This window comes from Rosa chinensis, chromosome 5, assembly GCF_002994745.2.
Source record: "Rosa chinensis cultivar Old Blush chromosome 5, RchiOBHm-V2, whole genome shotgun sequence".
NCBI lineage: Eukaryota > Viridiplantae > Streptophyta > Magnoliopsida > Rosales > Rosaceae > Rosa > Rosa chinensis.
In genome coordinates this window covers 41,003,090-41,015,277 of record NC_037092.1, presented here as the reverse complement: position 1 = coordinate 41,015,277, position 12,188 = coordinate 41,003,090, and the positions used below count along the sequence as shown (strand labels likewise).

The 12,188-nt window shown below is 38.2% G+C and overlaps 1 protein-coding gene across 1 annotated transcript; it reads right to left on the bottom strand.

Moving 5' to 3' along the window:
• Positions 1 to 10,891: 10,891 nt before the first annotated feature.
• LOC112203827 lies at positions 10,892 to 11,743 on the bottom strand. The gene has a single exon (XM_024344739.2). The coding sequence runs from the start codon at positions 11,741 to 11,743 to the stop codon at positions 10,892 to 10,894; it is 852 nt and encodes a 283-aa protein (XP_024200507.2).
• Between the last annotated feature and the right edge of the window lie 445 nt (positions 11,744 to 12,188).

The window sequence follows — 12,188 nt, the reverse complement described above, 5'->3', positions numbered from 1 at the left end:
ATTTGGATAAGATCGGATCTTATGACTGGGCAAGGGAAGTTGGAAGCTTCTTAAAAAAGTCTATAAAGACTTTGAAAAAGAAAAATGAGTCAAGCAACCCATATAGTAATACAGGGGGCTGTGTTCTGATAATACTGGTAAGTTACTGTCAGACTGAAATGTAACTGGTCAAGTCACTGATCAACTCAAACTGCATGTCATTCATCAAGTCACTACTATGACTAATTTTTTTTGTTTTTTTTTTGTTTTGTGCAAGCAGTATTGGTTCTGCCAAAAGACTGGAAAAATCAAGCCAATATCTGGAAGGGAGAACGAAGATCATGGGATGAGAAAATGGGACATCCAGAAACTGATAAAGAATTGGCCAAGTTTTAACAGCTTGAAAAAAATAGAGGTATTTTCTTTTTTGTCAAAGTAGTTGTCACTGGACAAGTGACTGGCCAAGTAACTATCTTGGTTAAAAGTCACTGACTAAGTCACTGTCACACTGCATGTCAATGGTCAAGTCACACTTCATGTCACTGGCCTTCATAACTGTTGTAAACATGTCATTGCTCATGTCACATAGCATGTCACTGACATATTGAATATGTTTCTTTCAGAAAATATTTGAAAACCTGAAGGAGGATAGAGAGGAATCAGAATCCGAGGAAGAGGAGAATAGATCAGATGAAGCAAAGACAGTTCCGGAAGGAGAGGAAAAAGGAGCTGATGATCAGAATTGTGAAAACGAAGAAGATAACCTAGAAGTTGAGGTGGCTGAACAGGAAACAGCTTCAGAAAAAAACAAATGGGAGAAAGAGCTTCAGAAAAAGGAGGAGGAGATAAGATATATGACTGCGGAGAAAGATAATTTGAAGAAAAAGCTGAACGAAAAGGAACAGGAACTAAGGAAAATCACAGAGAACATGGTGAATCTGGAGGAACGAAATGCTGCACTTGTGACCGAGAATTTCTGCCTTGCTTCATCGGTGAACGAGTTAGAGATAAAATTGAAGGAATTGGAGAAAATGTTGAGCCCAAAGACTCGCACCTCAACAGCAGCACAGCTCCCCACCTCCTAACTCAACAGAAGGAAAAAATGAATTAAATGGAGCTGCATCTAAGGCTGCTGAAAACACAAAAGAGAAAGATCAATTAACTGTTGAGGAAGGTCAGTCCCATAGGATCTGCACAGTCGAAGAATCTGCAGAAGCAGCATCTCAGTCTCCACCTCACTGCACAGTGGCAGAAGAAACTAAATCTACGCCTCCATCACACAAGGAGTCACAGTTCCAGAGCCCCACATTCCACATGCTCACAGTGGCAGAAATAGAACAACAAGCTGACAAGTGTCAGATAGTGAAAAGTACTATAGTTGAAGAAGCATTTCAACTTCGTACGTTGAGCATAGAGAAAGAGAAGAAGACACCAGAGCAGAGCCAAAAGGGAGAGTTAACAATGCACCTTACAGAGCAACATTCCGGTGAAACGGTATCATCAATGGGTCTCTACTCTTACGTTGTGAGATTAAAGAATAAGAGAAGAACACAGAAAAAGGACAACATTTACTGGTGGGGAGATGTGAAAGCAAAACGACAGAAGAAAGCAAAGGAGATTGAAGAGAGATTGAAAGATGCTGAAAAGAGAGAAAAAGAAAAGGAGATGAAGGCCTCACTGCCAGATGCTGAACGTAAAAAGCTAGAACAGATGGTAGCACAACAGAAGTTGGACGATTTACCAGAGGATGTTCTGAAAGCAATAAGAGAGATGGACGCTGCAGAAAATGCACAAATCAATAAAGAGCCAGAAGAAAAACAGCTACCTGCTGAGGTCGTACTCTGGGAGGAGAGCAAAGTATACAATTTTATGGACCAGGACACCAAGAGGAGAGTCCAGAAATACTGGCAAAATGCACCATCAGGGTAATACTTTAATTAAGTTAAATTTCTATTTTAAACTTATTGTTGCTGGCCAAGTCACTGTTTATGTAACTGACAAAGTAACTGGCCAAGTCACTGTCCATGTAAATGCGGAAGTCACTGGCCATGTGAAGTAACTGGCCAAGTCACTATCCATGTAACTGACAAAGTAACTGGCCAAGTCACTGTCCATGTATGTGGCGAAGTCACTGGCCAAGTCACTGTCCATGTAACTGACAAAGTAACTGGCCAAGTCACTGTCCATGTATATGGCGGAAGTCACTGGCCATGTGAAGTCACTGTACATGTAACTGACAAAGTAACTGGCCATGTAAATGCGGAAGTCACTGACCAACTGAAGTTACTGGCCAAGTCACTGTCCATGTAACTGACAAAGTAACTGGCCAAGTCAAGTCGCTGGCCAAGTCACTGTTTATGTAACTGACAAAGTAACTGGCCAAGTCACTGTCCATATAAATGCGGAAGTCACTGGCCATGTGATTGTTAAATTACCAACATCACAAACTATGTTACTTACACTTCATTCTTTGCAGAGTATACTTCTGGGATGGAAGACGGTATGGAGCACAGGTTTCAAGACAGGATTTAAAAGACATAATCATGGATGAACCGATAGCAAGCAATTGCATCGAATGTTATGGAATTCTCTTGACTGATCAGTTGTTGGAGAAAGAATCACAAGGCTTGGATGTCCCAACTTTTATGAATCCCTTATGCTGGGTAAGTAGTGGAACGATTATCAATCTAAAATCAAAGCAAATAATTCTTAATTGATAATAACTTGTCTTCTTTTTTTCTTACAAACAGCATTCTGCAGAAAATTTGACGGTGTATTATGTACATCTGTACCTCTGCGAACCACTATTTGAAAATCTGGCAAGATCCAACTATATATTCTTCCCAATCTCACATGAATCAGGATTTCATCATTCACTGCTCATTTTTGACAAGGAATTAAAGAAATGGTTCCACTCTGATTCAAAAAGACCAAAAAAATCATCAACTGGAAAATGCTTTCAAAATGTTCAAAAAATGGTATGAAACACTTTCGTCATACTAATTTCATATATTTAATTTAAGCAGAAAGAAAGCATATTATTGATTATGTCGCGATGTTGGAAATGCAGGTTGAAATGGTAGAACTTTGGATGACTGTCGTAAAAGAACAAGCAGATGACATGGTAGAACAAGGTTGCAGGATGAAATTTGATGAAAAGAACAGTTCAGAAGAACAACTGAAAATGATAGAAGTTCCATTGACTGAAACAGAGAGAGAAAGCATAAGGTGGATCAAGGATAACTACAAACGAAAAATGACAGTGACAGAACTCAAAGACAACCCTCAGTAAGGAGAAGATTCGTAAGTACACAGCTCTTTAAAAATGTCCATATAATCATTATAAAGTTCAAAATCATTTACTTCAATTTTTATATGATGAACAGATTGGATTGCGGACTTTTTGTAATGTACACAATGGAGAAAATTTCGAAAAAAGGGAAAGTTCCCAAGAAGCTCACAAAGGATGATATTTTGAAATTTAGAGCTCATGTGGTAAAGTCATTTGCAGAAAGTAGGAACAGCTGGAACTCACAACATAATGAAGTGTAGAAATTTGTTTAGGAAATAGGATAGCTTATATAGTTTTTTCAAATTGATTCATCATATATATCCATTCATTCGTTCAATCGGAATTTCCATTTTTTAATATTTTCTTGCAGATATTGCTTCAGTATATAAAATTTTGTTTGATATGATCTTCTGAAGCGAATTCATATACTTAGGTAACTTTTAAAGTAAGTAAATGGCCAAGTAACTGTTTATGTAACTATCAAAGTAACTGGCCAAGTCACTGTCCATGTATATGGCGAAGTCACTGGCCAAGTCACTGTCCATGGCCAAGTCACTGTCCATGTAACTGACAAAGTAACTGGCCAAGTCACTGTCCATTTAAATGCGGAAGTCACTGGCTAAGTTACAGAGAAACTGAATGTCACTGGAAATGGCGACCTGAATGTCACTGGCCAAGTCACTGTCCGTCTCAAGTAACTGGCAAAGTCACTGACAACGTAACTGCCAAAGTAACTAGCCAAGACACTGAACAAGTCACCAACCATGATTTGGCAAAATAATTGTAAAAGGTAATGTCATGAGCAAATACATAAAGTAACTGGCCAAGTCACTGGCAAAGTAACTGACAAAGTCACTCACTAGCAAAAGACAAGACATTACCAAACTGATCTTTTTATTTTTAATTGCAGCGTGCCGCTGCACCGCGACTGCAGCATTCCGCTGCACAAAACAAACTGTAAAAAAATTCATATCCTTACATGCATTATAAAGTAACTGCCCAAGTAACTTAAAAAATAATGTCATGAGCCAATAAATAGAACAAGTAACTGTAAAAATTGAAGTCACTGCTTATGTCACTGTCTATGTTTCAAATTACCTATCCAACCCTTCAACTTCCATAAAACTGCCACTGGCAGTTATCTAACCCGAGGGCGACTATATCTCTTGGTTCATTTTACAATATCTTTTCACAATTTCAAAATTCAGGGAAACTGCTCAAAGATTTTCTCTCCGGCTAAAACAGCGGACAACGACTGAATTCCTCCACCGTCAACCGTGGGTAAGCAAAAGCGATTCACCGACTAAGCCCCAAATTCTACTGTTCTACAAATTTACTGAAAATATTTGAAAATCTGTGCTCGTCAGACAGCCGCCGATAACTTCCTCCTACTTCTTTCATATAATTTAGATTTGAATAGCATGCGTTTTGTTTGAATTAGAAAAGATATTTCAATTACATGTGGAGTCTCATGAGAAAATGAATTTGAATGCGAGATTTGTTTGACTTACATGTGGAATCTGATGATAAAATGGTGAGATTTGTTTGACTTACATGTGGAATCTGATGAGGAAATGGTGAGATTTGTTTGACTTACATGTGGAATCTGATGAGAAAATGATGATTTCTGTTTCAATTACATGTGAGATTTGATGAGAAAATGAATTTCCATGTTAGTTTTGTTTGAATTACATGTGGGATAATGCCATAAAATTTCAGCATTTTGTCATAGTTCAATGTCTTTGTCACTGCCCATGTCACTGCACTGGTCACTGGCTATGATAATGTAATTGGTCATGTCACTGCTTATGTCACTATTTTAAACATGTGCATAAATATGTCACTGGTTATGTAACTATCAAAATAACTATTGAATCACTATCATAAACATGTGCATAAATATGTCACTGGTTATGTAACTATCAAAATAACTATTGAATTCTAATTTTCTTAACTGTTTACAGGATTTTTTTAAAAAGTTCTAGAAATGGCCCAACTAAAAAGAAAACAAAGTGAGGAATCCAGAGAAGAACAATCTGAAGAACAAAGTTCAGAAGAAACAATTGCGGAAAAGTTAAAACAAATAAAACGGAATAAAGTAAATGAGAGAAAAAGGCGAAAGCAGAAAACTGAAGATGAAGAAGAATCAAGTGAAGATGAGGAAGAAACAACTAAAGTTGAAGAAAATCAAATGAAGAACAAGTCCGGGGTAAGAAGACGAAGAAGGATAAAAAGAAGAAAATAAGAAACAGGGAAGAAACTGAAGATGAAGAAGAAGAATCTGATGGAGAAGAAGTTCCTGCCAAGAAGAAGAAGAAAATGGATAAAAGGAAGGCAAAAAAAGAGAGTACAAAGAAGAAGGAAGAAACTGACGAGGAAGAAGATACAAAGGATGAGGTAGAGGAAAAAGTCCCAGGGAAAAGGAAAAGATATGTAAAAGAGGGTTATGTGCAATATCGCTGCACAATGATTGCTTTTCTGAAAACAATTGCAGAAAACAAAAATAACCTGACTGAAGGGACTTTAGAGCTGCTGCAGAAAACTCCCTTTGCAACGCTGATAGATGCATTCCATGGCGGTTCAATTAAAGAAAAGGATGCAAAGAAATCAAATGATTTAATCACACTTCTGCTACAAGCATATGACAGCGACACAGACCTTTTTGTGTTTGGAAACAAGAAATTCAGAATGTCAACAAGTGATATATCTATGATTTTAGGAGTGCTGGGATCCGGGTTATCAGTACCAAAGACCAAAGAAGGGGCATACGAATCTGAGTTCGTGACTAAATACTTTGACAAAAAGCAAAGGATCAACAAGGCGGCTGCAGAGGAAGCTTTGAAGAAGGCATTGGTAGAAACTCCAGAAACAGGGGAAGAAAAAACGAAACGGGACAGAAATGTTGCCATATTAATACTCTTGAACCTTTTCATCAAACTCCTGTTCCCAAACTCTGGAGGAACAATATCTTGGGACTATATAAGAGTCTGTGAAGAGGTGGAAAGTCTGGGAAAATATAGCTGGGCAAAGGAAGTTGGCGACTTCCTTAAAAAATCAATTAAACGAAAAGGAAAAGAATCCCAAAACATGGCTGGTTGCATGATATTGGTGATGGTAAATTCCCGTACCTTGTTCAAAATTTGTTTATGCATCATTTTGCTGTACCATAATTAACTACGTATGCTGTTGTAAGTACAAAAACTAGATCAGTGTCATGTCATTGGTCAAGTCACTGGACAGGTAACTTGCTAGGTCACTGTTGATGTTACTGTCAAGTTTATGTCACTGACAATGTCACTGTTTGTGTATTTGCATATGTCATTGCTTATGTTTGTGATATTCATATTGCTAAGCAGCTGTTTGAAAAATAACTAACTAGTTTTCTATTTTTATTTTTTATTTTCCAAACAGTACTGGTTTTGCCACAAGACGGGAGTAGTGCCGCCAATCTCTGGAAGAGAAACCGAAAAACACAGAATAAGAAAGTGGCAATTAAAGACCCTGATAGAAAAAAAAGGGGATTTCAACACCATGGGGAAGTTGAAGGTATGTTAATTTGATGTAGACAAACTAGGTCACTGGTCTTGTTAATGTTGTAGGGTTCCAACTGCTCAGGTCACTGAGCAAGTCATTGACTATGTCACTGCTCATGTTATTGTTATATTTTCATGTCACAGTGCATGTAACTTTACATGTCTATGATTGTGTTGTTGTTTTATTTCTGTCACTGCTTATGTCACTGACAACTTTTGTAATTTTGTTTCAGAAAATATTTGATAAAGTTAAAGAAGATGCAGAGGAAGAAGATTCTGAGTCTAATACAGACACAGAAAGTAAAGAAAAAAAGAATGATGGGCAAGAAGAAAATGTTGAAACTAGAACCAGTGGAAATATGGTGAAGGAGACTGCATCGAATGATAAACAGAAGAAAGAATTAGAGACAAATCTTCAGAAAAAGGAAGAAGAGCTAAGAGAGGTGGAAATAGAGAAAAAAGTCTTGGAAGAAAAAATAAGGAAATTGGAGAAAGAACTGGAAACAAGAGAAAAGAAAGGTGACAACATTAACAATGAGAAGATGGAGACAGAGATAGGAAAGACCAATGAAGAGAAGAATGAATTACAGACAAAGCTCGAGGGAAAGGAAGAAGAGCTAAGTGCTTTGAAAAAAGAAGTTGAGGAGAAAGAAAAGGAAATTGGCAAAATAAACGAAGAGAAGGAGGATATGTTATTGGAAAATGAGGTGTTGCAAATTGAGAAAGCCTCACTGATTAAAAGAGTGAAGCAATTGGAGGGCATAGTAATGGCACTAACCGAGAAGTATGAGTCGCCAATAGCACGTCCAGGTGATGACAACGACTCAACTCCTCCTCACTCTACCGACCGAGGACATCAGTCACCACTTGAATACCTTGCCCAAGTAGCTGCACAAGTTCATTCACCAACCTCTCCTGATGTTAAATTGAGAATGATGGAAGATGCTTGCACACCGAATACTGCTTGGGACAATGCATTGTTTGTGTTTCCACCTCCGGGCGCGTTACAAACTCCACCTCCAAGAAAAGTCCATTTGGAAGATATGGAAGCAGAGCCACACAAGTATCAGATCATTGTATCACCAGAAGTTCAGCCTGTTTTTGACGTTGAACCAATCAATTGCTGTCCTCATATGGAACAGATGACAAGAGCTGAGTTCACAAAGCCAATATTAGATGACATATCAGGGCAGGACTCAGAATCTATTGGCCTCTATTGTTATGTGGTTAGGACGAAGAGAAACGAGACAGTACAAAAAAAACATCATATTTTCTGGTGGGACGAAGTGAAAGAGCAAAGGCAGAGGGCGAAAATGACCAGAATCAAAGCACTGAAAAAGAAAAAAGGACAGACAGCTGAACAGCAGCCAGAGCAGGAAGTGATACATGATTTGACGATTCAAGTGGATGACGACGAAGAAACAGAAAAAAGCGAAATTGAAGTCATAGATTGGCAAAAGCTACAACTGTACAACCTACTTGACATGCCAAATAAAAGAAAATTAGAGAAGTACTGGAACAAGGCAGAACAAAGGTAAAATTTCATGTTACAGCCCACCACCTAGTGACTTCAATTGCAATGTAGCTGACATAGTCACTGACCAAGTCACTGTCCAGATTATTTTCAATTGCCATGTAGCTGGCCAAGTCACTGGTCAAGTAACTGTCCAGATCACTTTCAATTGACATGCAGCTGGCCTAGTCACTGGCCAAGTCACTGTCCAGATCATGGCAATTGAGATGTAGCTGGCCTAGTCACTGGCCAAGTCACTGTCCAGATCATTTTCAATTTCCATGTAGCTGGCCAAGTCACTGTCCAAATCATTTTCAATTTCCATGTAGCTGGCCAAGTCACTGTCCAGATAATTGGCAAGTGAAAAGTAACTGGCTAAGTCACTGGACTAACACCGTTCTATGTTATGCAGCGTATTATTCTGGGAGGGAAAAGAGCCTGGAAGCTAAATCACAAGGGCAGATGTCAAAATGTTCATAACCAATCAATCAATAGCAAACAACTGGATTGATTGCTATGGGAAAATATTGAAGGATGAAATGCAAAACCAAAGTTTACAAAATTTGGGAAGATATGCTTTTATGCATACCATGTGTTGGGTAAGTATGACGAGCAATTTCTATAAAAATTGAATCCTTATCTCTCATTCTTTGTTTATTTATAACTCGTTCTATGTATTTCTTTCTTTCTTTTTTTAAATAGTATTCGACAATACATTTAACTGTGAGAAACCTCCATCAATACTTGTGTGAGCCGCTGTTCCAAAACATGGGAAAATGCAGCATGCTTTTCTTTCCAATTACCCATAATGAAGAATTTCACCACACGCTATTGGTCTTTGACAAGGACATACCGCAATGGCTGCATTTTGATTCAATGAAACCAAGAAGAGCAGGAACAGGGGAGTGCTTTAAAAGCATAAAAAAATTGGTAAGAAACTTCTTACTGACCATGTATCTGACCATGTAACTATCACTCACTAATCTGTTAAAAAATACAGGTTGAAATGGTCGAGCTGTGGATGAGAGCAGTCAAAGATCAAGCAGACGATATGCTGCAGCAAGGCAGCCGAATGAAATTTGACAAGAGTCAAAGCACTCACATAAAATTAAAGATGGTTGAAAGTATTTTGAGCGATGATGAGATAAGAACAATAAGGTGGATAAAGGAAAATTATGACGGTGGAAGGATCCCTTTGAACCATGCCAGAATCTGCCCCCAACAAGACGAAGGATCGTAAGTCTATATTCAAAAATTTAAAATGATAACTTTACTGTTACTAAGTTGGTCAAAATCATTAACATGAAATTTTTAATTGACAACAGATTAGATTGCGGAGCTTTTGTAATGTATTACATGGACAGGATGGCAAAAGAGGAGAAGATGCCAAACAAAGTCACCAAAGCTCAGATCATGAAATTCAAAGCTCAAATATTCAAAAAATTTGCTGAACATAAGCAGAGCTGGAACTCAGCAAATTAAGAATTTTAGATATTTGTTTGTTTACTTCAGAAATTCAGAAATTTGTTGTTTAGTTCAGACTATGACTTGTATGGATCTTTTTATTCAAGATTAATGCATCTTCTGAATTCATAGGACAAGTCACTAACTTGGCAAGTGTCAAAGTAACTGGCCAAGTCACTTTCCATGTAACTGGCCAAGTCACTTTCCATGTAACTGAAAAAGTAACTGGCCAAGTCACTGTCCATGTAAATGCGGAAAAAGTCATTGTCCATGTATATGGCGAAGTCACTGGCCAAGTCACTGTCCATGCCCAATTTACTGTCCATGTAACTGACAAAGTAACTGGCCAAGTCACTGTCCATATAAATGCTGAAAAAGTCACTGTCCATGTATATGGCGAAGTCACTGTCCATGGCCAAGTCACTGTCCATGTAACTGACAAAGTAACTGGCCAAGTAAAGTCGCTGGCCAAGTCACTGTACATGTAAATGCGGAAGTCACTGGCCAATGAGTTGGGCAAGTGAAGTCACTGGCCAAGTCATTGGCCATGTGATTGTTAAATAACCAACATCACAAACTATGTTACTTACACTTCATTCTTTGCAGAGTATACTTTTTTACAGCTAATTTTTTTATTTTTACAGCTAATTTTTTTACAGCTAATTTTTACACCAAAAAACCAAAAAAAAATTTTACAGCTAATTTTTTTTATTTTTCATTAACATTTGCAGCGTGCCGCTGCACCGCAACGGCAGCGTTCCGCTGCCAATAACCAAATCTATATGCAGTGATCCAACTACAAGTCATTGAACAAGAAACTGCCAAGATAACTAAAAACTAATGTCAATGGACAAGTCAATGTAAATCTAAAGAAAATGGTTATGTCACTGTACATGTAACTATTAAAAACCTGTAGGACACAGAATACTGAAGAATTTATAAAAGAAGAAAGCAGATACACTGTCTCATAGTAAAAAAAAATTCCAATGAGTAAGCACTAATCATTTATTGAAAAAAATGAAAAATCAAAACAAAATTTCAAACTGTATTGGAGTCACTTGCTATGTCACTTGCCATGTCACTGTTAAAGGCATGTAAGCAGAATAGAACCTATATCGGAGCTGTACAACTCTTTCTGTTGTGACCATCACATTTTCCGCACCTACCACACTTGATCACCCTGGTTTGCTCGCTCCTCTTTTTGAACCTCTTCTTTCTAGGCCTTCCCGGTGGTCTTCTAGTCAAAGGAGGCTGCAATATCACTGCATCTCTACCAAAATCATGCACTTGCTTCCAAATAGAGGGAAGAGGATTAATTGGGAAAGAATAAGTTTCTCGATATTTCTCCACCTTGTACAGCTCATTGACATACAAATATGGGGAAGAACCATGTTGTTGGATCACTACAAGGGCATGGGAACATGGGAAGCCATACAGCTGCCATTCTCCACACGAACAAAAGTGAGTTTCCAAATTTACCATGCTATTGTACTTCTGGCAGTGAACTTCATACACATAGGTATCAGACCTGCTCACTCTCCAATGCCTTCCGACTTCCAAATTCTCCTTCAGCTTCTTTTCAATCACCGGGCACAACTCAGAGAACCATTCTTGAGCATCCTGCTTCCGAGCAGCAATTGAAGCCATGGACTTCACTCTAATCCCATCATTAATATCAAGAATAGGAAGACTCTTCAAAGGCAACACCCAATTATTGAAAGACTCAGCCAAGTTATTTGTCATTTCACCAAATCTTTCACCGTTAAAGTAAGCCATACACCAGTTCTCCTTGGGAAGATCCTCCAGAAATTGAGCAACTATGTCGCCACCTTCACTCCTCAAGATTTCCATGTTGAACTCATACATCTCCGGTGTGCGAGAATAAGCACAACACATAAACAAGTAAGGAATCCGATCCTTAAGGTAAGAACTAGCTGGAAATTTGTCAGAAAGGTTAGCCATCAGATGTCTAAAACAAAACCCATGTGGATTATTGGGAAACACCCTAGGGAAGGCACTAACAAGCCCAACATGACGATCAGAAATGAATGTCACCCTCCTCATAGGGTGTTTTGCAAACTCTTCAGCCAAAACCTCAAGAAAAAATCTCCAATTACTCTCATTTTCTGAATCCACAATAGCATAAGTAACTGGATACAAGCCTGAACAGAAAAACAAAATGATGTCACTGTCATGTAACTGTTAATGTCACTGACCATGTCGCTGACATAACTGCATATTACTTGACAGTGACATGGCCAGAGACATGTCATTCAACTCACAGAACATTTAAGTCACTGGACATGTAACTGTCAATGAACATGTAACTAACAATGTCAGTAGCAATAAAAATAAAAAACTAGAAATAATGAAGGAGATTTCAACCTTGATTGGCATCCTTTGCCGA